At 39.6% G+C, this 27,745-nt stretch overlaps 1 protein-coding gene across 3 annotated transcripts in view; it reads left to right on the forward strand.

Moving 5' to 3' along the window:
• Positions 1-19,231: 19,231 nt before the first annotated feature.
• USP15 (ubiquitin specific peptidase 15) overlaps positions 19,232-27,745 on the forward strand; it is a 65,559-nt gene continuing 57,045 nt past the window's right edge. For 2 of the 3 annotated variants that reach the window (XM_030444393.1, XM_030444439.1), the window contains exon 1: positions 19,244-19,410. In XM_030444393.1, coding sequence (XP_030300253.1) covers positions 19,322-19,410 — 89 coding nt within the window. In that variant the 5' untranslated portion in view covers positions 19,244-19,321. Of the gene's footprint in view, positions 19,411-27,745 lie in introns of all 3 variants that reach the window. The other variant, XM_030444403.1, reaches the window with a different exon arrangement.

The following is a 27,745-nucleotide window of genomic DNA, read 5'->3' on the forward strand; positions in this document are numbered from 1 at the left end:
ACGGGACGGGACAGGGCTGGGACAGGACTGGGCTGGGACAGGGCAGGGCAGGGCTGGGCTGGGCTGGGCTGGGCTGGGCAAGGCAAGGCAAGGCAAGGCAAGGCAAGGCAAGGCAAGGCAAGGCAAGGCAAGGCAAGGCAAGGCAAGGCAAGGCAAGGCGCTGCTCTCGCCTGCCTCCCTCCGCTCCTCTCCCCTCCCGAGCGGCGGGACAGGAGGTGCGAAGTTTCCGCACAGGCCACGGAGACGACGAGATATCCGCGGATCCCAGGAGGGGCTGAGGGTGGCACCGCTGCCGCTCCCTCGGGATCCGCCTTCCCGTCCGCCGGGAGGCAGCCGCCGGGCAATGCCGGGCAGGGTTGAGCAGCTCCGCCGGGGCAGGAGGGTCGGGGCCGCCGCTGCCGGTGCGGGGGCAGGGGCAGGAGGGACGCGGCGGCGCTGGCGGCAGCCAAAAGCTGGGCTGTGTCTCCCTCCAGAGGGAGAAGGGAGTCACGCACGGCAGCTCCGGTGGCGGGAAAGCTGAGGCTGAGATCGAGACCGTCCTGCTCGGCTGGTGCCCGAGCAGGGGGGACCGTGGGCTTGGTCCGCACCTGCGCTTGAGTGGTGGCCGAGGAGCCCATGATGGCTCAGATCCTGAAGGTCTCTTCTCCCCTCTGCTTGAGTATGGGCGTTGGGTCGCAGTCATCTGAGAACAGAATTAATAAAGGGAAATGTTGGTGGGTGAGGATGAGTAAAAGGATAGCTTGCACATTTATTGAAGTGTTCTGGGCTGTTCGAATGAGGTCATAGAGAAGTGGAGGGGAGCGAGGCAAAGGAGGCAGGAAAGGATCCTCATTCATTAAAGTAATATCAAACAGAATAAAATTCTTATTTTTCTCCTAGAATTCTTGTCCATTTCTAGGTTAAATGGGGATAAATACATGCAGCATTAAGAAGTACTGATGTAATCATCTGATGACTATTTTTAATTTGTACAGAACTGACAAAATTGTCTGGTTATAATTTTGCAAGTTTTCTGAAAAGGAGATTTTGTTGACTCTTAAACTGTCATCACATCTTATACAATGTTGATAGCTCTGTGAGAGACCTAAGAGGGAGGTGAAACACTTCCCCAGTTGTTACTCTTCATATTAGCACTTTTCCATTTAAGTAAGGATTTGTAGAATGGTTGAATGATTATTTTTTTTCCAAAGCAATACAGACTTAAAAGTCGATGAAGTAAAAAAAATAAAAGAATTTTAAAAAATTAAAAAGAAAAAATATTTAAGAAAAAAAAAAAAAAAAAAAAGAAAAAAAAAAAACAAAAAACAAAAAACCAAAAAAAAAAAAACCAAAAAAAAAAGAAAGAAAAGGAAAAATGAAGGCTTGATGTTGACTACCCCACACATAGTGACTTGGCTCTGGGAGGAAATGCAGAGGCTGGTATGGAAAGGGCAAGTTAAAAGCAGCCTGGTATGTGGCTGTCACCATGGCTATTGCAGCAAGCTCTGCAGTACATATGCATGCCTGGATGCAGACTGCAGCCAAATTAAGAGGTTGGTGGTGGTCAGGAGGACAAATGTGGTTTTACCTCACTCATTGGAAGCTGGTACAGTAACACCATGATTTCCCTAGTTGGTTACCAAGTTTCTACATTTGCAGAATTGCAGCTAAAAATAATGCAGAGGGAACAGAAATAACCAAGACTGTGTTGCTGTCAGCAGCATGATTTCAGTACATTGAGGTAGACCCAAACTAATGTGGATCCAGAGGGGGTGGATGGTGTTGCCTCCACGGTGTGAAATGACCAAGGATCCTGAATATATACTGGAATGGGTAACATCTACTGTTCTGTAGGACCACAAGCATTTTTACAGTGTTAAAAGTAGTCAAAGTACATGGAAAAGACAACAGCAGCAGCTAAAATCCATCTGCTGCAGATGTTGCAGTTTAGACACAGCAAACACCTTGTATTTATGGGAGAACATATGCCTGTATTATCTGCATGTATCATTACACTCAATTTGACTGCATATTTTGAGACCAGAGGATAGTGAGTAGTTTCATACTGCTTTCCTGCTGTTATGGAAATCAGGCAAACATGTCTCAAGACACATGTATTATCACCCAGCTAAAACAATACAGTCACATTCAAACAATAGAAGAAAAAGCAGTAAGCAAAGCAATAGAGAAGATGTTTTGAAACCCAGGAATCTGGTCTGTGCAAATCTTGAAAAACGTGATCATTATTTACAGTGTGATGCTGCTGCACATCAGTAGTTGTCCTAGATCACTTTGCCAGGCAAAAATCTGAAAAATCTGTGAAAATCTGAACAAATCCACAGGTTGTGTGACACCATGCAGAAAGACATGCTTTCAGAAAACTTTCCTATGTGCTTTCACAGATGGTGTGGCCAACACTCCTGGGAACAACTGAAACAATCCATTGCATCTATAGAGTGCAGCTGGTTTTACAGATGCTTACTTAGTAAGCCTGACTCATCTCCAAAGGTGCATTTGTACATGCTGCACATGCACAATATGATAAATCTTCCATTTTCTGGTAAAACCAGATTGGCAATCTTTGTCCTAGAGAGCCTGTATTTATATCTTTCTGACTGGAAAATCCCCAGCTGAATACTGTGGCCTTAGAACACAACACAGTTATGAAACACTTTTATTATATGAATGTTCTCTGTCTTTCTTCAGCTTGTTTAGTTTTTGAGCTAGTGTCACTATTTCTTACTTTCTGTCAATTTGTAGGGCTCATCCACATGCTAAAAGAAAAACATAAACATTAAAAAGGGCATTCACACTTGCAACAGGTACAGTGTTTGGAACAAATTTAGCATTTCCATTTCAAGATGAACAGCACAGCATAAAAATCAGGAAAATAACTTGGTTCTGAATGGTCGTATATTTAGGGCTCTAGTATGTAACTGTTTTAAACACTGATTTTACTCAGAGGTAGGCATGTTCTGTGCTGGTAAATAGAGAAAAAGAAAATTTGTAATTTGGTAGCCACATACAGAATTTTGTCTCTAAGAAACAATGAGTTGACTAATGTTTACCAACAATTTTGCTTCCTTATCAGTTCTTAGAGACAAAAATCATCACTCACCATACTACTGCCCTAAACTAACCAACAGTGCCAGTTGCAGCACTGCTTTTCAGTTTAGCAGTTAGTTTCTCATTTTGTTCATAAAGATTAGCTTTTTACTTGCATCTCTCTTAATATGGGGCTTCAGGTACTAAAATAATCAGGAACAGAAAGTGCAGCTCTCATTAGGAATACCTCCCTGTAAGGAGAGCAATAGTGGCTTAGAGCCTGATGTACAGCAGCATCCTACAATGTTCCTCTATTGCCATCCCTTAAAGCTGAGGAAGAGAAAGTATAGAATCCAAAAGCCAGCTTTTGCCCCTCTTGAAAATGGGCATGTTTACCATTTTCCAGTTATTTGAGACCTTCTCCTGTCACCATGAACATCTGCAGATAATAGTGGTCTTATGACAACATCATCCCACTCCATCAGGGCACTTGGATGCAAAGTGCACCTAATTTGGTGGACTACTGTATGTCCATTTTACCTCAGTGGTCCCCATTGATCTTCTCCTGTCAGGGGTGGTACTTTACTCCCCCAGACTCACCAATAAAGCAGAATTAAACAAAGATGAAGAAATCCTGGGATGAATGCTTTTTGTCTGACCTAACCCACAGAATATCATACAAAGAGATCTTTCTTCTTACTCTATTTCATAAAAAGAGAAAAATCCCTCAGGCAATGAGAACTGTAGCTATTTTGAAATATAAAGATGCTTCTTTCTAAGACTTTGTAAAGCACCTTAGCTCCCTAAAGGGGAAAGATTTAAAAACCTGCACTCCTCATTTCTCATTTGCTACGTCTTGACAAGTCACTACCAAGCTTTTTAGATTTTTTATATATCATCATAAGGCAGTTTCCCTTCTATAATGCAATAGAGACCCTATGCTGCCAGGCACAGTGTCTGAGTCTTGCTCTGGGTGAAGCATGTACCAAAAAGTAAGGTGTTGCAATATTTCATGCTTTGAAGCCTAATTTTCTTTTTGAATCCAGGCTGTAATCCCTTTGAAAAGCAGAAAAAAAAGACCAGAAGAATTTAGATCAAAAGTAGAACAATACTTGGTCTCCCCACCTTTTGAAAATAAGCTTAAATTGTATTTTTAACAAGTAATTTGCTTCATTATATTATATAGTTAATAGGAAACAGGTCTGTGCTTTATTAAACCACAAGGAAGAGTTCATGGGCCCAACATTTTGAGCTGACTACAGGGTTTCATTGCACAGCAAAGGTTTGAATTACAAGAATATTAAGTGTATTGCTGGTTTATTATGAAGGTTCAGTAAGCATTATTCATGAGCTTCGGAAAAGGCCCAAACTATATCCAGGAAAAAAAATAGCCATCTTTCCTTAAAAAAAAAAAAAACCACCTATTCCTCCACCTACATATGTGGGACTCAGAGTATGCACTAAATCAAGAATCCAGAGAAAGAAATCAGGAGGAAAAAAAGAAAAAAAACAGGAGAAAAAGTGTATGCACACATCTGGTCTAAATTTGGATTACTCTGTTTTATAACTCATTTGTGCATACATTTGCCTTAATCTGATACAATATGGTAGTTCCTATTTTCCTGTGTATCAAACAACATCATCACTTGCTGTCATGCTACCAACGATTTTAAACTGAAGAAGTGTTTTAATTTTGGCTTAATGTCTGCTAATTTTGTTTCAATATTATTGTAAAGGTTGCATAATGGACACAATTGACTAAAAAGCAGACCTCCTTACCTAGTGAGATTTTTATCTAAATTTAAAATAAATATGATTATTTACAAAATGAATATGATTGTTTCCAAAATTATGTATTGAATTATTTTCATGAATTAATTACACCTATATAATTAAATTATATTAAATAAAAGGAGACCATGTGAAAACAGGAGGCTAGGCACAGCAAGAGTAGTAAAGGCAAGTAAACATGAAGCTGATTTCACAAAATGAATCACACATTTTTTTCTGAAACTTCTTCACTGAGGGCAATGTGTGTTGGCAGTCTTGAGAACTCATCTACATGAAGGATTAGACTTCACTGTAGAGATTCATGGTGCCATTTATTATCTCGTGATATAGGATTTCCTAATCTGTGTAGTGTCATTTTAAAAACAGGCATCACAAATTCTGGTTAAAAAGGTGTCAAAGCTTATTAGTCCAGTAACTCGGTTCTTTCACAGCAGGAGATGAATAAGGGGGTTGTCAGATACGTTGTTTGCTGCAGGAAAAAACCTCACTGTGAACTTACCTGGGTTATTTTTTCCAGAGAAATAATAGAATCATAGAATTATTTTGTCTGTGAAAGACAGTTATGATCTGCAAGTACAATTGAGACTGTACCGTGCCTACTTTACTGTTTTAACACGTTCTTTGAAATATATGTAATATATAAGAATAATATATAATAATGGTATAAAATAATATAATCCAAAGTTCTGTAAGCTTAGTGAATGATATGGCATGTTAAATAGGAGTAAGCTGCTCTGTCCCTCAGTATTAATTTCAGATTTTAAGCCTGTCTTCTGAAATTTAACCACCTGAGTTTTAATAAGGGAAGGAAAAATAAGAAAATTTCACTCAAGAACATACTAGGCTTCTGTATGTGCATTTAAAAACATTAAAAGGTGCCTTAAATGTTGTTACAGACTTTATTTTATGGTGTTCTAATAGCAAGGCAAAAAAAATATATTTTGATATCTTTCTGCATATTGAGTACAAGCAAAAGTAGAGCTTTCCACAAGCCAAGAACAGCACAAGTACCATTACTTAGAATATTATCTACCATATATTCCAAAACACCTTGAAACTCAGAAAAGGAGGAGGGAAACCAAAACAGGAAGAGAATATTGTCATGTTAAATGTTCTGGATTGCAGATTTCAAGATATTTTCAAAAACAAGACCAAAATGAAACACTTTTTTTTTTCTTTTTTTTTTTTTTCCCAAGAAAAGAGAACCAATGAGCATTTTGGCTTGGCTGGGGACATGCAGCTATTCATTCAGCTTGAAAATATGCCTCTGATTAATGCAGAATCAAAAAACCTAATTCTGTATCTGTAAAAAGTTACACTTTCCATTTAGAGTAGTTACACCTTTCAGTGAGATTACAAATGTGGAGCTAATGAATTACATAGATAATAGTTTGAATATAAGTAATTTCTCATTGTATAAATACAAAAGATAATTATACATACCTAGAGAGGATTACTGAGAGGATCACTTTTACCTCAGAATCTGCAGGGCAAGGAAGGCAGACAGTGAACTCTGCCTTCCTTCTCCAGCCTTTCCTCCTCCATCAAATACATGGTAGGAAGCACTGAGGGCTGTGTGCCTTTGAGGTGTTTCTGCTTTTGTGGCTGTTGTTGTCTGATTCTTTTGAAGGCAGTAAATCTGTAGTTTGCAGCCCTTTAGATTAACCTTGCCTTATTCAGAGCTTGGACTGCATGAGGGCAGAGTATCGGGATGCCCTGATCCTGATCCAAAGAGTTCTCTCGTGTTACAACCAAGTCCACCCTCACCTGGCCAAGGTGAATTAGTTAGAATCTGCTTACTCATATTGAACAGTGAGATGTGGATGGACAGAAATGTTAACCACTGGCTCCCTGCACCCTACATGCCCTGCCTGGTATCCAACATCTTGCCAAGATGTTTATTCTGAGAGATGGATCGCATCAACTCCGGCCAACCTGAAGAGCTTTGCCACCTGCTAGGTTACCTCACATAGCAATTCAGTTCCTTTTTTTCTCACCTGGAATCATGGTAAACATAACACAAACATCTTGGCTTTTTCTTGGATGCACATAATGCTTATTTTCTGAAAACCAGACCAAATATAATATAAGAGTGGTGAGTAATAACTAGCAGAGCTCTAAGTTATTGAGGATGTGTTGTGTAGGGTCATGAGAATCATTCTGATATTTTCATTCCAACCAGTTCTTAATCACTTAGAGTTTTCATCTAAAAATATACTTTAGGGCTGATCATTTCTTTGTGTGTTTGCATCCCTGAAGCTCAGTCCTCACAATGAACAAAATGCACTTTTTTTCCTTGTGGTCAGGGGACACACATCCATAGCTTCTGTAGCACCGTGCACTTGCACTGGGTTTTTGGCAACTGGAAGCAGAATCGGTGCTCAGAGCTCAGTGGGGAAAAATTTGTTTTTCTGATCAGTTTAAAGTTATCTCAGATGTCTTCACTCTGCATAGCCTGGAGGACAGTGAGGTGATGCTGCTACTAGAGTGATAAACCCACTACATAAATCTTCTTTGTTTTCCTCCTGCTTTAAGTTTCATGGCATATCGCCTGCTCCCTGCCAGACACCAGAATTACCTCCTTATCCACAAGTGCCCTGGTTTTCCCTGGCATTAAGCACCCACAAATGCCAGAAAAGCTCTTGGAGATGGCTCGTGGGGGGGGGGATGTTATTTTTTAAAAATTCGAGCAAACACTGTAATGGAGAGAGTTTGCCACCAGATGTCAGAAGGCAGACTAGACAACACAGCACCCTACCGAACCTTGATAAGGGACATTTCGGTTCTTCCGCTTCCTTCTCCTGTCCTCCTCTCTTGTCACATCTCTGCATACACACAGAGCAAGAAAATCGCCCGGGGAACACCAGGCTGGGGTTTTTGTTTGTTTTTATTGTAGTCTTACACAGATAAAAAGCAGACCTAATTCTCTGTTAAGCTTCATGTGAAGTATCAAAGAAAAAAAGTTGTCTAAAATTAAAAGTTTCTGAATAATTAAAAGCTGAATAATTAAAAATTCCATGAGCTCTGGAACTCATTTCCTATGGATTTTACCTCATAGAATCATAGAATCAGCTGGGTTGGAAGGGACCTCTGAGATCATCAAGTCCAACACTTGATCCACTACTGCTTCTCATGGTTGATTGAAGCTTTTCCTGTGCTGGGGAACATAAAATTTTCTGGGTTATTTGTGTAAGGGTGATCTTAATGGACAGCTTTTCAGACTGATACACTTTTTGCTTTTCTCTCTTCTTCCCAGGAATCTTTTTTTATAGTGACTGAATAGGTTTAAGACTCCAAGCCATGTCTCAAATTTTGTTGAAAAATCAAATAAGGCTCCAAAATGCACAAAGCTTACTTCTATAGGAAAAGTAGCAAAAGAAAAGGCAAGGACAGCTTAATCTATTACAGACTTAGATTAATGAGGCCACTAATTTTACAGTCTAACTCTGCTAGAATTACTTAAACACATGAATTTGCATTGGCAATTTAAATGTTCCACTAAATATTCTGATGATTCCTCATTTTTCTGCCAGATTATGAATTTATAGAATATGCAGAGATGTGCTTGATTAACCATCAGCCTTTGCTAATGAAAACCTGGTTCCTTGGATTGTATGTTAGTGGGATACCTCTCCCCTCTTTTTTCTCCCTTCCTTTCAAATTGATGACAGCATCAAACACCATAATTTACACCAAGATTCCACATCCCTCCAATACAGCCAAATAGGCAGCATGGATAAGAGAGAACATTGGCCTTCCACCAGAGTGCTGTGGTTCCAGCTATGAATTTCTATGATTATTTCAGTGAGAATAAGATTAAAGGCTCAGCACTTTCTTCTTATTGTAAGCTTGTGCTTATTCCATCCCTTTTTAATTGTATGTATTTTTACTATGGTAAATTAATGAGGTTTGCTTTATTATCCCATAAAATTTTAAGCTTTGATTAGTCTGGCTCTTAAAATGTACATAAAATTACTTTGATTTTATTAGCTATTATTTAAATGATCACCCTTAAATTAATCTGTATATATTGTGAAGCTCTTCTTGTTGCATTACAATGGTTACTTATCCGTCCTGACCCAAGATAATATTGGATCATAAAAATTTAGTGACAGATTTTAAAAATTATATGGAATTTTTATGAAGCATAAGTGGTAGCAATATGAGCTCCTCTATATTAATCTATAATAATGATCCCTTTTGAGCTGTTTTTACAGAAATAGGTCAATTCTGTGAAAATTTAGATTGTTTTTAAACAGACTTTAACATGACTGACATGTTAAAGTTTAGCAGCTTCACATTTAAAGTGTCAACCTTAGCATACACATTCAGAGCCATTCCAGTGTCTGATAACACAACTATACAATTAGTAAATTAGTTTTGGGAGTCATACCAAGCAAAACTTTTTAATGGTATACCTGGAAAGTGCAGACATGGATAAGCATGAGTCAAATTTGCCATTTATGTAAATAAGTCTGAGAAATGATGGTGACACTTGTTCAAAACCAAAGACTTTAATAATTTTCTGGAGTTGGACTGGTGTTTGTACTGTGGTGTTTTTGTTTTTTTTTTTAATAGGGGGGTACCAATATATTATAGCCTAATGAAAGCCTTCCCTTCACCATATCCACACTGGAACAGTATATGCATACCTCTGCTCTGACATCCCTGTCCCATTGCATGTTCTCTCTGTCATGGTGAGTTTGTTCTTCCTTTTCACTCTTCTCCTGTACTCTCAATACTGCAGGTAACTGTGTGGCAATGACAGTTTTCATCCTAGTGTCCAGTCATATCCTCCTTTCTTCCAGGGTAGCAGCTACTCTCATAACATGCTGCACATCTTCGGAGGGCAGTGGGTAATAAATTCATCCAGTCCAAACTGATGGAAAGCAGCAAGTATAGTGGTTTTCTAATGTATGGGAAGCCAGACCTTAAGATGATTTCTTGAACAAAGGCAACACTGAATTATACCAAGCAAAAGACTGTAGTCCAGCTGGCCATTGGATCCAATCTGATTGAAGTTTGTGTGTTTGTCCTGGGCAGGTCATGGTGGGATGATACTATAGCACTCTTGTTTGATGCAATAAAAGGTGCAGGTACCTGGAGAGATGGAAATTCACCATCTTCTTAGAAAAAGTTTCCTATCAAAAGGGCTAGGCTACAAAAGTCAGATGACAAAATGTGGAACAGATATTTAATTCAAAGAAACCACTGCCTCAGCCTCAGTTTAGCTGTTTCTAGCCTCTGCACCTGTCCACAATGTACATTTGTCTATATATGTGGGAGGTGGGTGATAAGAAAGGAATGTGCTAATGAAGTACCTTGTTTACCAGAAGGGATGGTGGAAAACTAATGGAAAAACAGTGAAACTTTGGTGGGAGGTTCTTGGGACAGAGCCCTGGGGAAAGTACCTAGAGTATAAGTAGGACCCTCAAGAGAATAAACTTTTGTCTCCCTCAGGTTGGAAAAGCTACTGAGTCCATGAAATCAATACACCATATATATGCATGCAAATCACACCAAATAGAAGGGGAGGAGCAGGGGAAGAGTTTATGTGTGGCCTGCAAGCTCATTAGGATGTGCTGGTTTTGCCTGGGATGGAGTTAATTTTCTTCATAGTAGCTGGTATGGGGGAATGTCTTGGATTGGTGCTGGAAACCATGTTGATAATGCAGAAATGTTTTCACTATTGCTGAGCAGTGCTTAAATAGAGTCAAGATTTATTTCATCCTAAGCACATTGTGGCAAACTGAGCCCAAGCCCGTTTTAGGTGACTGCAAGAAGCAAGTCAGGGGCTTTGCTTGGTGCCTGTAGGTCTGCCCCTCAATGTAGGCATCCTTGCTGTACATGAGGACCACAATGCTCATTCACATTTTCAGCTGGATTTCCTCTACTAAATCTATCACTGAGGCAGACCTAACACTCCTGGATGTCTGAACTCTGAGACATTTATCATTTTGCCACTCAGCAGCTGGGAGGTGACATGGGTAACTATACCACCACAGCTGATGAGCTGTTGAGAGGCTTAATTTAGGCCAAAACACAGGACACCCAGCTGAAAGAGTCTGCCAAGTCCCTAGTGCCGAGTATAACTCAGTTTTTTGACTCACCCCTTTTTCTCCTTTCATGCTTCCATGTAAGACACTTTCCCTTTCCAGTTCTTTACAGACAAATCCCAAATCTGCTGCAGCCCCTGAGTCCAGAAGGCACATTCCCCACTGCCTTGGTCCCTCTCTCATTACCTGCTCAGGAAAATCTCCTGCTTAACCCAGTACAGTCTGACAGGTTTCCCTGAGTAGGCCTGGCCCATCATGGAATGAGAGTCCTAATCTTACCAGGTGGCAAATATCAGGAATACCAGGGTGTTGGTAGACAGTGAGGTCTTCACACATCCACACACTTCTCCTTCATCCATAAAGCACTGAACACATCACCTGCAATTCCCCAGGGCTGAAAGGCCGACATTAAACCATAAGCAGGCATATAGAGAGCTCTGTGCAGAGCATCAGCTCACCTCTAGGGGACGAAGGAGATATCAGTTCAAGTCCCTGCAATATTTGGGCAGGACAAGGACTTAAAATGACACCCAATACTCAAGGTAAGTAAGTGTCCTAGCTATTGTATAGCTTGTCTGTCTTACTCTCCCTCAGGTATTTCTGCCTTTTTCTTTTTTTTTACCAAAAGTGTACCAAAAGTGTATCTGCCTAAGAAGATAATCTGGTTCAAGCACATAATTTCAGGAGAATGTTCACCCTCAGGATTCTCAGGAAAGAAAATCTGAAATGGTTGTGTATCAAAGAGTTGCATATTTTCCATATTTTTCATGTTAAATTCTAGGCTGTTTTAGGTCCTTTCCATGTCCCTTTTCTTCAGTGACAATTCACCACAAGGATCTTTAAGAGGCACAGGACCTGACCTTGATGCTAAGACCATGCAAGGTACCCTGAGATTCTAATACTTCCCAACAATCTAACCTTTAATACCTTTACATTTTCAACCTTTCGTAGCTGCAATAATGGCAAGCACATGCTATGAACAAGAGGTAGGAAATCAACTGACACCTTGGATGATTTCAATTTATCAGTTAAAAAAACTAGCACTTCACGTAGTCAGCAAGTTAGAACACTGTAAAAAAATCCTGAGAAAAGGCATGGGATTACTTTTCAAAATCTCTCATTAATTCACTATTTAACTTGATTTTTTCTGCATGGGTAGCAGACATATGTTCTTTTCAGACACAGATGACCCTGCTGAAAAGGCTATGCCCTCCCTCTTGGGTGGTGCCTATGTCTTCGATTTGTCATTAGATGTTTTCTTGTGAATGCTCTCTGGTGCTTTTCACAATCTTGAGGGTTGAAAATACTACCTGAGAAAGAACAGAGGTCAAAAGTTATTATTCAAGTAATTAGTTAACAATTTTCTTTCCCTGGGGGTAAGTACACAAACAAAAGTTGTTTGTATCATATTTGAAGTTCAGCTGGTAGCTGCTAGAAGTAAATAAATTATGAAAGTGCAAATTCCCTTGTTTTTCAAACTACAAAGGCTGGTTGCCAACTTTAGTTTAAACTTTCCAGCTTTTCCAAATGTCTATCTGTGGTTGGTTTGGCTGTTCTTTATAATTTTTATTTCTAGGAAAAGGGACACCTAATGCTTTATTAATTAGGAGTTTTGACCTGGATTTATCAGGCACCTCCTTAATGTCACTGTTTCATTTATTCTTCAGAAATAACTTTTTCGCAAATTTAAATCACCTTCACCCAGAAACAGCTTCCAAGCTGATGTAAATTTTGAACAGTTTCTAATTTCTCCAAAGGTGACTATAAATGGAAGTTAATATAGCTTTCACCCCTTATGAAAACAAAAGCACTGCAATCCTCAGTGAATAATCCTAGTGCAAAGTGCAAGCACATAAGCCAGTTTTAATACAAAACAAGTGAAGTCACCACTTCAGTCTTCAGGGCAAATAGGATTTTTCCTAGCAGGCAGCATTTCATCCAGTGTGCTTAGGTGTTCAAAGAAAAGAGATTTTTCACTCTTCTGAGAGGATATTTAATAATTAGTAGGAAAATAATATATCTATCTTGCTTTTTTAAATAAACAATGACTTTATGTCAGAAAGAATACAAGCCACCATACCAGCATGGAACTATCACTACATAAAAGCTTCAGTGTTTTCTTGACAGTGCTTGCAGCTTTTCAGCTGCAAGTTTAGATCTCAAAATTCAGAGAGCACTTGAAGCAGGATTAGCTTCAGCAGTCATCAGCTGCCTAACAACTCATTCTTTAGGTCCCTTTTAAAACAACAGAAAGGGATCTCCAGACCGCAAATTATCTCACCCTAACACACTGGGGATGAATCATTCTCTAGAGGCCATCTCCATTGACTAACAAAGGATCATAGGATCATATCCAACTATCTAGGACCAGATAGTAACCTTTATGTAGTGAAATGAGGCAAAAAGGTGCCACTAATTGCCAGGGAGTGAGCATGAGCTTGTGTCAAGCCCACCTGTGCCTAATTAGGGTGGGCCCCCACTGCACATGAGCAGGACCAGGGGGCCAATAAAAGGTGAGTCCTGAAGCTCAGGCTCAGCTCAGTCCTGAGCATGTCTGCAGAGAGGTCAGTCACTCTTGGAGCAATAGCACTGATCTGGGCTGGTCAACTCTGAGAACCATAGGCTTAGAGCATTGCTCGTGAGTCTTTGCTGGAACACCTGGTTGGACCTTGAAGCGCCGTTCCCTAAAAGAGGTTCGTCTTGCTACAGCTTTAGATATTAAAGATGAATCCCATACATGGCATACTAACAAAATATACTTATTTTTCTCATATTAATGCATGGGGAAGGGGCAGGGAAGACAGGAGTCAGGTGTTTTGCACGATATGTCCACTCTTTTATTGCCCTCTAAGCCAATTGAAAAACTGTAGAAAAAGGAATTGAGAAATTCTTCTAACTTCTGGGATGTATATTCTTACAGTTGAGTGGAACGGAAGATTCAATCACCAGTTCAGACAGCCTGCCATACCTCCAAGTGGTACAGAAAAGGCACTGCCTGGTAACATTCTATTCTGTGAACACAAAATAAGGCTTTCTGTTGTCTGTCATACAACAATCTTTTCAACCTTAAGCCCAACTATGTACAAGAAACTCAAACAGGTATGTACAGATACATCTTTCTATAGGTATTATCATGTAATTAAGCTTCACCAAGTTCCTTTTCATCTGGTAAGTTATCCGAGCTTGCCTAAGGTCACAGAGAGTTGGTATCATAATTTAAATTAAAGTTCAATGAGTGCTCCTGGAGCGCTTGAGCCAGATATGAATTAGTATCACACGTAGATTACAGAAAATATTTCAGAACAAACCTCTAGCACAGACATGCTTAAATAGGCATATGCTTTGTAACTGTATATTAGGAACTGGTAATAACAATTACTTTGTATTTGTTAGTAATTTACACTAAGAAATTCAAAGAAATGGTTAATACTTTGATGACACAAACCTCCTTTTTGTGTCAACCTGATACTTTCCTTCATTACCACAACAAAGCTTTTGGCAATATATTAGGGACAAATATTTTTTTTTTTCTAAGTGCAATCCAGATTCTTTTATCTATCCAAGCTCCTATTTATTTTGTTTGCAATGTACAGCCTACATTTCATTGAAGCCTACATGATGTTCAAGAAAAGATTTTAACAGTAATTGACAACACAATTTTAAAAGTCTGAATATTTTGTATCCAGAAGGGCTAACACCAGTATTTTCATTGTATTTTTTTCTCTCAGCTGAGCTGTGCTTGTTCCCAGGCATAAACACAAAGAATAAGACCTGCTGTGCATACAAATGTGCTCCCTTAGGTGTTATTTGTATCACCTATTGAAATTGCCTCTCATATCTCATGCAGTCTTCTCCAGGAGAGGTGACAGAAACATCCTTTTTCTCTTCACTGTGCAGGATGATTCTTCTCCTTCCTCTTGACAGAAGAAGGCCCTCAGCTAAGGATACAGACTAGATGGTGAGGAAACCCACCTGGGCTGATTAAAGGAGGTTTAGGCAAAGACATCAGAAGAGTCATCAAAAAAAAAAAAAGGCTTTTTTTATTCTTAATTTTCCTTCTTTTTAAAACATTGCCTTTTACTTGTACAATTTCTTTTATTCTTAATTTTCCTTCTTTTTAAAACATTGCCTTTTACTTGCACAATTTCTTTATGGCTTTTCCCTAAAGCACCCAAGCTCCTGCTCAGCACTGCCACCAAGGTGGAAATCACTTTCCACTTTCCCCCCCAATATTACAAGAGGCAGTTGGGTCCCACTGAAGAAAGTAAAAAAGACTTTTTGTGCAGAACATTCCAGGATAGCTGGATCTTGTGTTCCACAACTTGATGTGAATTGTTGCTGCTCACTAATTCTTGGAAGTGCCCAGCAAGGGTCAACACTGATGTTTACAAAAAAGACTCATTGACTTATTCTGCTAAGAAATCTCTGATCACCAGAAGTAATACCAGAGCAGAAATTAAAAAATGTTCCCATTTATAATTTTTTTTCTGCATCTGAGACATTTCAGTCAGGATGTTTATTTTTCAGTCAAAGTATTTTACTTCTCCTTTTATGAATCAACAGACAATAACCTCTCAAAGTTCCTTAGTTTTCAAATTAGAATAAGATTTACAAGCTTCCATAGTATTGTTAATGCTTTATTCTAATGAAGACTCATAATGGGACTTCAGAAACCACATAAATACAATGTACAGAATTAAGATATGCCTTTATGTAATTTTACATATCAAGAATTAAAAAAAATACACCTTAAATGAGATACTTCCTTAAAGGTTGTCATCCATACATGTCCATGCTTGCAAATGTAAATTTAATTTTATTAACTAAATGCCAATTTGTTTATACTTCAGAAAGCCAAATGGGAAGAATATGCTGAAACAAGTGTGCTTATGCTAACAGCATTGATTTCTGCAGCTTGTCTGCTGTCTGAGGCCTTGCTGTAAATCTATTATCTCCTTCCACTTAAGCACCAACTATTTTTATCAAAATCTATTTTTAGCACATGAAGTGCAACCCTTACCAAAACTAACTACCACATTTTGTTTAGATTTCTGCAGCATTTTCAGCAGCAAGTGCTTAAACTCTACAGCCTGAATGATCCCCTTAAAAGTCATGTCTCTAGAATTATAGTAGCTGATGCACACATTTTGTGCATAGTAAATATACTTAATTTTACCTCTTGCTTTCAAAACAAAACAGTTCATTTAGCAAGCATACAGGAGGAAATTTGGCTCTGTTCTGATGTGTAAATCAGATATAGAAACTGGTAACAGTTTTGATATATCTGCCAACTATGGGAAAAGCCTGTTGCCATCAGACCATTTAAATTCGTTTGTGTTTTAAACTCTTGAAGGAAAAAAACATTTTTGACAGAGATATATAAAGGTGAACTGATTCATAATAATTTGAAAATGTAGTATTTTTTTGTATAGACAAAAGCATTGAGTTAAAGACATGGAAATTAATTTCATCATGTTGAAAATAGGTAATTAAAATTATAGAAAAGCCTATTTTTCAAAAGTTTTTAAAATTACTAGGCTATTAGAAGTCTTCAGTGTATGTAAAACAAATGCTTAATCAGTAAACCCACAGTTAATTAACTACATTTGTTAACTTTAAATGTTATTCTAATAGTTCTACATTGCATAGTTAGCTTATTATCTTTTAATTGCTAGTAGAGTTTATTAAGAAGCCCCTTCAGAGAATAAAAAAATAAATAAAAGTAACATAAAAGTGGTCAGTTTTTCTGTGGTACTCGTGAGACTTACAGCTGTCTGTCATTTCTACAGAATTTATTATGCACACAACTGTTTGCCACAGAGAAGCAGAGCTTCTCATATCCCTAGAAATCAAGTTGTGTTTTAAGTTTCTTTAGCCAGCTCCACTAATTGACTTGGAAACAAGAACAGAGAGCTTAAACTTTATGTTGTATTGGGAATCAATAGAGACACCCGTGTACACAGTTTGTTATCTGCAGCTCATTTGCTGAATGTCTGGGCTGCTGCATGCTGTATTAATTGCATCTCTTTTCAGGATCAATGTTTAGAACCACAAAAAATTGTTTATAAAAATTAATCTCACAGAAATGAAGTCAGCTAAGGATGGAGGCCCAGTGATTACTGGAAAGCCTTCTACTTCACCTGGCTTTACAATGTCTTGCATTCAGTTGTATCAAAAGTATGAAGATATAAATCTGAATTACAAATGCTTCTCATCAGGTCATTCACCTGGATGTTCAGTGCTGTTTCTGTTTACCAGCTGGTTTAAAATCTGAAGATCCTCAGGCACTGTCTAGGACAGAGGTACTTGGACAGAATTCCTACCTAGTTCAGAAAACTTTTTTTAAAATACAAATTTAACCCTAACTGGCATCTTCCAAGAATTTTGCATAGATCAAAGTTTTTCTCAAGCTTAGGAGGCTGTTCTGTTGTGAAAGGCACAACTGCTTATTGGGAAGCACTGACACTCCCAGCAAGTCTCTCCCTTGCAGGTCTGAAAAAGCTCTGCTCCAGGTGGAATGTTATATGATTTTCTGTCTAGTACTGGTAGCACCTAACATCTGCCCAGTATCCATGCCTGTGCCACGGATAGATGGAATTTAGGAACAGAACTTCTAGTCCTGCAGCCTCAAGAGCAGAGGCATGGGTTCCCCCAGGTGGCAAAGGAAGTGCTGATGGTCCTACTACAGACTCATGAACAATGAAGCTGTTTATCAGTACAGTGGATCAAGATATATTTTTCCCCAATCTTCCATTAAAATATCATTTTTGAAAAAAAAATTATTTGGCACACAGATAACTTTCAGGGTTAGCTGTCTTCATTTGTTAAGACCTGGTGTGCAGGGGGTGGGAAGGTGTCACAGTCCTTCTTTCCAGAATTTGACATTCTGTTACAGAAATCTATTCAACTGTCTGGAAAGCTTCATCTTGCCTGGTTTGGATTTCTCACCTCCCATTAAACATAGCCATTAGATCCACAGCTCTCAATATCTCTATATAACATACAGATCTTTAACTTGCTTGCCTGTCCTCCTGAGTAGCTCTGAGCTCTTGAGAGTTTTACTTCCACTTTCAGTATGACTTCTGTATTACCTTTCTAGCCACAAATCCTGATTTTGCCTGCATTTCAACACCACCATATTTGCCAATAATCCTGGCAAAATATTTACATAGCTTTGGACTACCATGGCTGCCTAAGAGCTTTATTTCCGTTCTCTTTTTTGCTCTACCTAAAAAGCAGTCTTTAGTGCTATTTGTAACAGCTATATGCTACTAGCTCGTAACTGCTAATTAGTTAATCATGCCCATTAGCTTGTAATATGTGACTGGCAGCCTATGATACATTTCAACTGTTAAGTCATGAAATATATAGCATGCTATAATGACTTGGAAGGAAAAGGGGCCAGATACACAAATGCATGCTTTATAGATACACCAGCTATACCTACAAGAACAAACTGGCTTTTCAGATGTTTGTTATCAGGATTTCTCACCCTCTAGCCCAAAATTTCTATACAATTTTGACTGTATGAAACCCATACACAAGTGTGAGGACAGAGAGAACCCTGCTACTGTAACGCAGCACAGGGACTCGTTTTTTGGTGAGGTGCCAAGTGACGGGTTTGTACAAGGTTCAGATAAGAGCGACTGAAACAAACAACAAATTACCCGTTGGCTTCTGCAGGGGTCTGGGGAAGTTAACGCCAATCGCATAGGCCATTTAAATTCCCAGCAGTATTTCCACGGTAATACAGAATATATCATTATATGCATGCTGGGAATACAGACTACTCAGTTCTTAGTAAGGCAATCAGCATCTAATTATGCGCACGCTGAAATTAAAACACTAATACTGAAGGAGACTCTCCTTAGTCCATAAATACGATCTGCTCCTTCTGACAGACTTCACGGTCCCACGCCGGGGCAGGAGGCCCAGCGGGTCAGCGGCCGCCACACCGCGCAGCACCGGCGCCTCAGGCCGAGCCACCTGAGGTAACCCCGCGCTGCCTGCCCGGCCAGGAGGCTGCACCACAGCGCGCCTGAACCGCTGCCGGCACCCCGATCTCCTCGGAGGCCCCACCTGGCTCGCTGCCCGGTGCCGTGACGCTGCCCCGCGTCCCCAGGCTCGGCCGCTGTCCCGGCGGGAGGCCGAGGCCGCCGCCCCCGGAGCCCGCCCCGCCCCACAGCGCCGCAGCCCCGCAGCCGGCGCTGCGCGCATGCGCGTCCTCCCCGAGGGTTGTGAGACGGCAGACCTCCCGGCCGCGAGGGGGCGGTGCAGGACGGCGCCTCCCCGGGATCCCTTCGTCCCCCGCCCTGCGGATTCTGGGAAGGGAGGGGGGAGAGGGCGTCTCCCCGGCGGCGTCACTCCCAGCATGCAGCGCGGCACGCTCCTGCCCCTGCCGCCGCCGCTGCCGCCGCCGCCGCTGCTGCTGCCGCTGCCGGGGGGAGAAGATGGCGGAGGGAGGAGCGGCGGATCTGGAGACCCAGCGCACGGACGTCGCGGCGCTGCTCAAAACCGCTCTCCGCAAGGGCGACACCTGGTGAGGGAGGCGGGGGGGAAGGGAGATGGGGAGGGGGTTAGGGTAGGGCTGCTCGGCGCGGGCGGCTCCCTCCGCCCCCGCCCGGTGCCGCTTGGCTGGTGGAGGCACCGACCGCCTTTCTCTCAGCTCTCCCCGCCGCCGGGGACGGCTCGGCCCCCCGCGTCCCCAGGGGGCTGCCGGGAGAGGGCGGGAAGGCGGGTGACAGCGGGGATGAGGGGGGGGGGGCGGTGCGGTGCGGGCAGCACCGTTCGCTTCTCATCCCGCCGTCCCGCTCCCTCGGGCCCTGTCAGAAGGCCGTCGGCCGCCTCAGGGCGGCGGGGCCTCGGCTTGGCCCGAGCTGCTGGCAGGCGGCAGGGCCGCGCCGCGGAGGCGCCCGGCGGGGGCAGGCACCGAGGTCAGCTCCCTGCCGGGCAGGGGGGAGGGTAGGCAGCGGAGTGAGTGACGGGGCGCGGTGCCGGGGGGCAGCCCCGGATGGCGGCCCCCGACAATAAGGGTGGGGATCTGAGGCAGCGGGGGGGCTTGTTTGGCCTCTCCGGGAGAAGGACCGAAGGAAGGATTGAGGCGAGGGGGAGGGGGAGAGCGCCCGATGCCAGGCGCTTCTTCCATTATCTGGGCTGAAAGGAGGAAACGGCCCTGGCGTCACCTTCAAGTTGACAGAAATTCTGTTTGTACCCGGGGTGCTCTGAAACCCGCCCGCGGTTGTGATAAGCTTTAAGTTTAAATTTTAATTTTGACTGCGAACGTGTTAGCTGCCTAAGAAGCAGCCCCCGAAGGTGCAAGCTGGCCCTCGTGATACCTGTTCCACAATAAACGTTTAAAAATATTTATTTTCCTGGTCAGTCAGAAAATATTTGCTAGTATCCCATGCAGATCGCCAACCCAGTAATCCGTGGTTGAAAAGAATTAGGTTAAATAGGCACTTCTTTCTATCGTGTAATTTGCAATTGATCTTGTGTAGTTGTAGTTCTCTAAGGCTAGGAAACGGGACCTTTTTTTTTTTTTCTTTCCCCACAAAAAAAAAAAAAAAAAAAAGGAACTGACGCTTTTTCCACCACTCAACCTCTTCATCTTTTCCTGTGTGAAACTGTCACTCAAAGACAAAAGGCTGAAGCATTAACTTACTGAAAATTGAATATGAATACACAAAAGTAGAACTTGCCCACTTCTTTTCAGCTGTCATCACTCACTGTTCCAGTTCTATAAAAGACTATATTTAACAGTGTTGATACTGCAGCATGTGTCAGAAGCTTACATTCTGATGCATTATTCAAATACTGCTGAGTATATATTCAGTTTTGGCATATGAACAGACTGATCTTAAGCTGAAAAAATATAAGCAACTAGAAAAATGAAGTCAGTTTGCATGGTAGTGTTGAAAATGACCAGGGGTAGTAAAAGTATGATCATGTTTGTAATCTTCCTAGATTTTTTTTTTTTTTTTAAATATCTAGCTCTGTTGGGTACTTCCCAAATAAGAAAAAAATGTCTCAAACAGTTAATACTACTCAAAGTGAAAGTAACTTTCTGCTAAGTTTGCATGGTGACTAAACTAGTAAGTTTACTATGCTGTAATATTTTAGTACATTAAATATTTTAACATTAAGAAGTACATTAAGTGAAAAAAGCTTCTGAATGTTCTCTGAATGTAAATATAAGTAGCTGTAATTATGACACTGATATTAATCAAGTGTTTTAAGACTGAATAAGCTATGGCAAGGTGCTATTAACTCTGACTCATGAACTGTTAAATCTAGCTACATAAATGTGCATGCATGTACAGTGTCCCAGTGGTAGCTTTTGCATTCTTTTGTGGGCAATTAATAAATTACATTATTAAATTGGTGAGATTGAGGGTTCTTCCATCTCTTCATTTATCTTATTGTTCTAAACATATATTAAACTAATTTAAGCTCCTTTGTTTGCCAGTGGTTTTAAATAATGTTGACCGCTATTACGAGTGAATTGAACTTTAAAAACACACCATTGTTCCACAGAACTTGAATAAAGTCTTTCTTCTTGTAATATTACCCAAAGGGTCTTCAGGTTCTGTGGTTGAAAGACATAGAATTCCGTTTTGGAAGAGAAAAAAATGCTGTATTTCATTATAAGCCTTGCATTTTAGGATCTGATACGATTACTTCTCAGTGTTTGGAAATTCTGCTGATGCTTGATAAGTGAGAAGGATTTTTGTTGTTTGTGGAGATTTTATCCTCTCATTTAGAAAAAAAATATTGGTTGTTACAGCTGCAGTCAAATTTAAGCTCAATCAGTCTCTTCTTGTATCTCATAAATTGAAGAGCTGTTAATGTTCAACATTTTTTTTTTGGCCAGTTTATAATTTGCATGACCTGCTGGTCTTGATTATGTTATTTAATGCCTTTCTAGCTGCAGTGGTATTCATGAGAACCTTGCCAGGTTTTTGGTTTTTACAGTGCTAATGAGATACGTGTTTCAGTAATGCAAATTATTGATCTTGGAATGGTTTTCTTAAAGGGGTGATAAAGGCACTGTAAATTCTTGTGTGTGATGACTTATATGAATATCTCAGTAATTTCTTTCCCATCCTGGGGTATAATTTCTTGTCTTTAAGACCACTTTCAGCCCTGCTTTCCCTATAGTTCCAGTTGTTTCGTGGCTGCCTTAGAGGTGTTATCTCTGTTACTTAAATATGACGTTACAAATGCTTTCATGTCTTTTACTTTGCTACTTTGTTCACAGGTTGGGCCAAGATGGTCTCAAATGCAAGACCATGTTTCTCGCCTGTCAGTAAATGTTTCACTTGTAGTAGCTAACAGTGACTTAATAAAGGCTAGCAGCACACCCTTAGCTGACAGTTTAACCAATTTTTCTCTCTCCCCCAAAATTTATGCATTGTATTTCTTTCACCTGTAGCTTGCTGTAGCAATTTGTGAGTAGATGGGAATATGGGTGTTATTTTTATTTTTAAAAGCAGTAATGTGGAAAAGAATTAAGCTGCAACAGTGGACAGGTAACAGTCACAAGGAGTTTATTTGGTGGCTAAGGGAACAAGTGCAATCTTTAGATATCCGAATAGTAGGAGTACAGAAATGTACTGTATACAGTAATACATCCATGAAACTAAGTCATATTGTCCACTTCTGGTGTCCAAATGTGACTGAGGGTGTTCATTTGGAATGAGTTCAAAACTCTCACAATTTAATATGAAAGGTGAAGTCTTGCTTTTCGGAGAGCTTTCAGAGTATTCATCTGTTTTGATAGAATGTTGAGTCGTGTGCTGAAATACTTAAGAAGAGGTCTTCTAGGATAAGGATTTTTAGATGAGCAGACAAAGATTTAAAACACTATCTGTAAACTGAAACTGGTAGAGATTAGACCAGGCAGAAGATATTAATTTCCAGCCTTGCTAGCCAATGAATTTTGGTGTCAGTTGTCACTTTACAGGGTGATAAGGTAGATTCCTAATCTGTTCTTGGCTTTTAAGGCTTGCAGATTATGAAAACTGCAGTAATACTGGGTTCTTTCAGATGCGTCTCTGACACACATAACTTATGAAGCTTGGATGAGTCTAGAGGGAGTAATGTTCACCATAAAGTACTTTTCTTAAAAAGGGAAGAAAGCATTCTCTTCTTTTTTATTTCCTCCCCCCTTGCCCCCACTGTTAGAATTTTGTTGTATGTTTAATTGTAAAACTCAGAAAAGAATAAATAAAACATTAATCAAGGTAAAAATCTTTCCCAGCCTGTGATCAGTAGAAGTGAAAAGATAACCTCAAACAGTTAACCCACCAAAAATATATAAACATTTTAATTCTGGTTGCAATGAAAACTCATGAATCTTGGTGAACAGGCTTACACAGCCCTTACTGGAAATCCTGCAGTGCTTGGTCGCTGATGACAACCTTGATGCTGTCGTGCTTAGCTTTAGTAGCATTTTACACTGGGGTCAATTCATTGTTTTCCACATTTGATCATTTGTCACTGTGCTGTATGTGAACAGAATCTGGATTGAACATTAATGGAAGAATATACTTGATTTCACTGAGACCATGATGAAATGTTATGGACCTGAACCTCAGTAACATTTGGAACAATATAAACTGCTTTGATGGCTTCATATAGTGAGAAACAAGGGACACCACATCAGTGTTCCAAGGATAGAATTTAGATTTGACTGCTTTTTTCTTTTAAATGAGGTTTAGAATGTAGATTTTTTTACTTTTAAGACCTAGTGGTTGAAGTTATGTGTTAGATTTGTCTCGCTGCATGTGGAGTGGTTCAGCATTTCACCAAAATCATAGAATCATAGAATTGGCTGGGTTGGAAGGGACCTCAGAGATCATCGAGTCCAACCCTTGAACCACCGTTGCGGTTGCTAGACCATGGCACTGAGTGCCACATCCAGTCTCTGATGTTATGTTTTAAATTCTTCTGGGACAATACATGGAGTGGAAAATGTGTATATGTCATTTTCTTCTGTTAATTGATTAGGCAGGGGGTGTGAGCATGTTATACTCAGTAATGTTTATGTCAGGCTTTTGTCTGAAAATTGGAAGTCAAACATTGATTTTGGAGTTAGATTATTTTCTAATAAAGACTTAAATTGAAAATGTATAAGTATACACAAAGTAATTTCATGGTTGTTAATGTAATGTTTGCACTGAAATTTTAAGAAAAATGCAGTCCATTAGTTTTGGTTGAATTGGGCTTTTTTGGTCAGCCTTTTGGTGCTGCTTGGGTTATTGCAGCATATTGTGGGAACTGAGCTTGGGGAGCCGTAGGGAGAATTTGTAGGTAGAATGTTTGATAAGTTAGTTTGAAATCCTTGTGGTGCATTTAGCTGAACAGAGCTTTTATTTCTGAAGAGGAATGTGAACTATTTAGATTAAGATTTCTTAAAATAATGCAAAGTAATATATCTAGTTAATTCTGAAAGAAAATGTAGTTTTGGAGGCATCTATTAATCATGAGTGTACTTAGTCAAGCAATCTTGGCTATTTTAATCAGAGTAGAAATACAGTTACAAGCCTGTTATTACCTTTCTAATTTTTATAGCTGCAGTTGTGCAAGAAAAAAAATTGGATGCTGTATCTTTAAACAGGAGCCCTAATTTGCTTTGAGCCACAAGGCTGTTCCACTTTGTCCTCAGTATTGCTTAATCTGTACTCATGCATAGTGAGGAATGTATTAAAAAAAATGCTCACCTATCTCTCTGGACAATTTGCACAGTTTTGCTGTTAAAAATGAAATTGCCTTTGTTCAGATGGTACGATGTACCAGCAGTACACAGTGATGGAATGAGTCTATCTGTGGTGTCTTTACTGCATATACAGGTTTGATTTTTGAATTTGAAGGCCTGATCTGTCAGTCAATATAAATAGATCTAGGTTATATGTTGTTTAATTTTGTCTGTGTATAACTGAGAAATGCATTCAGAAAGCTTTTGACAGCAATGAGAAATAGCAAGATCATAGTCATACTGTTCAAATATTTTTCTATCACCCCAGGTGTTAATGAATGCTGTTGTACTACTGTGAAGTTGATTCTGTGTTAATAAGGTTCATTATATAAAAATGTGAAGTAAAACACAGGTGAAGTTAAATTATGTGAAAAAGTTACAAACCATGAGAGAATTTTAGAAATCAATTAGCAACTTTACTGCTAGTACTATTTTTTTCTTTTGTTGAATGACCCTACATAGTCATGCAGTTGCAAAAATTTAAAATTTGTGTAAGTTTATTATTGATTTTTTATTAAATGAGGAGTATTTGCTTAAGAGATAAAGGTCCATTTAAGGGTGTTGTCATAGATTAATTTATTCTTTTAAGTCAGTGTACTAAGGCTGCCCTCAGTCTACATTTTGTCATTCATAAAGATACATACAGTCTTTTGGTAATTTTAATGGACAGAGCCCATATGAACATATATTTGGATATAAGGCATGACTTTCAACTGGTAATTGTGTTTTAGTATTTGAATATCTGCAGGAGTTACATGAGGTTGAAATAACTGATCTACACTGATCATACATTTAGTCTGTTTAGTGTCTTCAGCTAAAGCAAAATACCTATGACTAATGTTTTCACAGTATTTCTAAACAAATCTTGTTTACTTCTAAACATGAGAATGAAGTAAAAGATTACATTTTTATATAGCTTTGAGCAATATCTTATTCTAGAAGAAAATAATATGAACTAAAACTAACTTAAGGTCAAAAGTAATCTTTTCTTTGAAAACAACCTGTACATAGAAAAACATGAAGAAAAAAGGAGGTTGAAGTAGTAAGCACTCTGCTTTTTAATTTTCAATACTTGCCAAGTATTCTTTAGAGAAGAGTAATTACTGAATGACAATATAGTGTTGGCAGATAGTTTCTGTATGGAGTGAGCTAGGTATGGCCAACAGCTATCATTGCTTTTTGAGGAAATTAAGTGATATGTAATTGCAGGAGGTAAGAAGGAACATTTTGATGTGGTTTTTCAATCCCTTGGCCTGATGAATGGACTCACATTAGCCTGAATTAAGATTGTAAGGTGAGCAAATCTGTGAGGACGCTTAAACTTCAAATAAGGCCTTTTGTCATCAGCTGATAGAATGAGAATGTTGTTGGAGTTTGTTTGCAAGGTTCAAAATTTCATGTTTTGTTTCATCCTCCGCACTGCTAACACTGAATCCATATGATATCAAAACCTGTTGTATATCAGAGGGAAAACATCCAAAAATGTGCAGTTGTCATTGCATGGGTTTTCCACTGTAGTGCAGTGTTCTACAGATACTGTGCAAATTTTGATATATTGCTTGTCTGCAAAGGTAATGTAGACCTTGGCTACACAGGGTCCTCTTGTGCTGTGGAGTGAAACAAAGTTTTCATGGAGTCTTAGAATATCTTAGGTTGGAACGGACCCATCGGGATCTTGGAGTCCAGCTCCCCACTCCTGGCAGTACTACATAAAGCTAAATTGTGTGACCAGGAGCATTGTCCAGATGCTCCTTGAGCTCTGGCAGGCTTGGGGCTGTGTCTGCTTCACTGTGGAGCCTGTGGACCCTCTCAGTGAAGAACCTTTTCCTTATGTCCAATCTGAACTTCTGATGCAGCTTCCTTCCATTTCCTTGCATTTTATTTCATAATCTGGCATTTTAGGGGACTCGAGTATAAATTGTCCCTTGCATACTATAATCTGCTTCAGACAGGCAAGAAACATTTTACAAATCAGAGCAGATCTGTCTTATGAAGTGTTCAGAAGATCCATTTGGGAGTAAGCATTGAATATTTAAGTAGGCTACACCTGAACTGAAAACATGTTCATCTAAAGCTTTTTGTTTCTACTTGCTCAAAGTTTAGACTACTTTAAGGATATGTAATTCATCTAAGAGAAAACATCAAAAACTTATTAGACTGCACACATATTTCCAGTATTCTTAATACCTAAAATATAATTTGAGTTTAATTTTCAGTAATTCAGACTTGATTTTTGCTTACTTGTACACAAAGATTTGAGGTTGTTCCAATAGATACGTATTCCTGTTATAACTTTACTGACTCTCAGTTGACTGTAGCATAGCCAAACATTGTTGTACTGTTAATGGAGAAATTTGAGGTGACCAAGTGCTTGAAATCCTGCAAATGTCAAGCATCTGCTGATTTAAACAGTTCACCTTGTTATGAAGTCTTGCTTTTTAAGGTTTCCCTCTCAAAACATCATATCTATACATTTGAGACAGTTCTTTCAGTCTTTACTATTAATCCTTTAGGTGTGTTTTACCCTTGGATATAGGTAATACTGTTCACTAGATTGACTGATGACTCCTCTGATGGAGCAAAATTTGTGTTTCCAGCTTGAGCGAAATCTTGATTCCATCACAGTTAGGTAATATTTCTTAATCACAGTTCAAAAAAAGTGGCCAGGCCAGATTTTTTAACTTTGCTGAGGTGTCCTGTAGTAGCTTTGTCAGTTGGGTCCACAGTTCAGAAAACTACTGTAACTTTAGACTGGTTTGAACTCTTTCCTGCATTAAGTAACAGTTGCAAAAATAAAAGCAAAATGTACTAAGTTGAATGTACAGACATTTTATGTCTCTGTTTTACTCATCTGTGATACACTATTTTTGTATCTGGGACAACACATACTCAGTGAGGCGTATCTGGTCTCAAGTGCATGCTACAAGTTTTTAATAAGTTTCTCCTAAAAAATGATCTAAGAAATGATCAAATCTTATTTAAGAAATTAGGTTTTACCAGATGTCATTCTGTAGACTTGAGATATCTTTTCCTCTTAAATTATTGAATGCCCCTTGTGGATAATACTTAGTTTTTAGGTGGTTGGTTGAATCATGAATATTGTAACATTAACTGAAAA

This window comes from Calypte anna, chromosome 1 (genome assembly GCF_003957555.1).
Source record: "Calypte anna isolate BGI_N300 chromosome 1, bCalAnn1_v1.p, whole genome shotgun sequence".
NCBI lineage: Eukaryota > Metazoa > Chordata > Aves > Apodiformes > Trochilidae > Calypte > Calypte anna.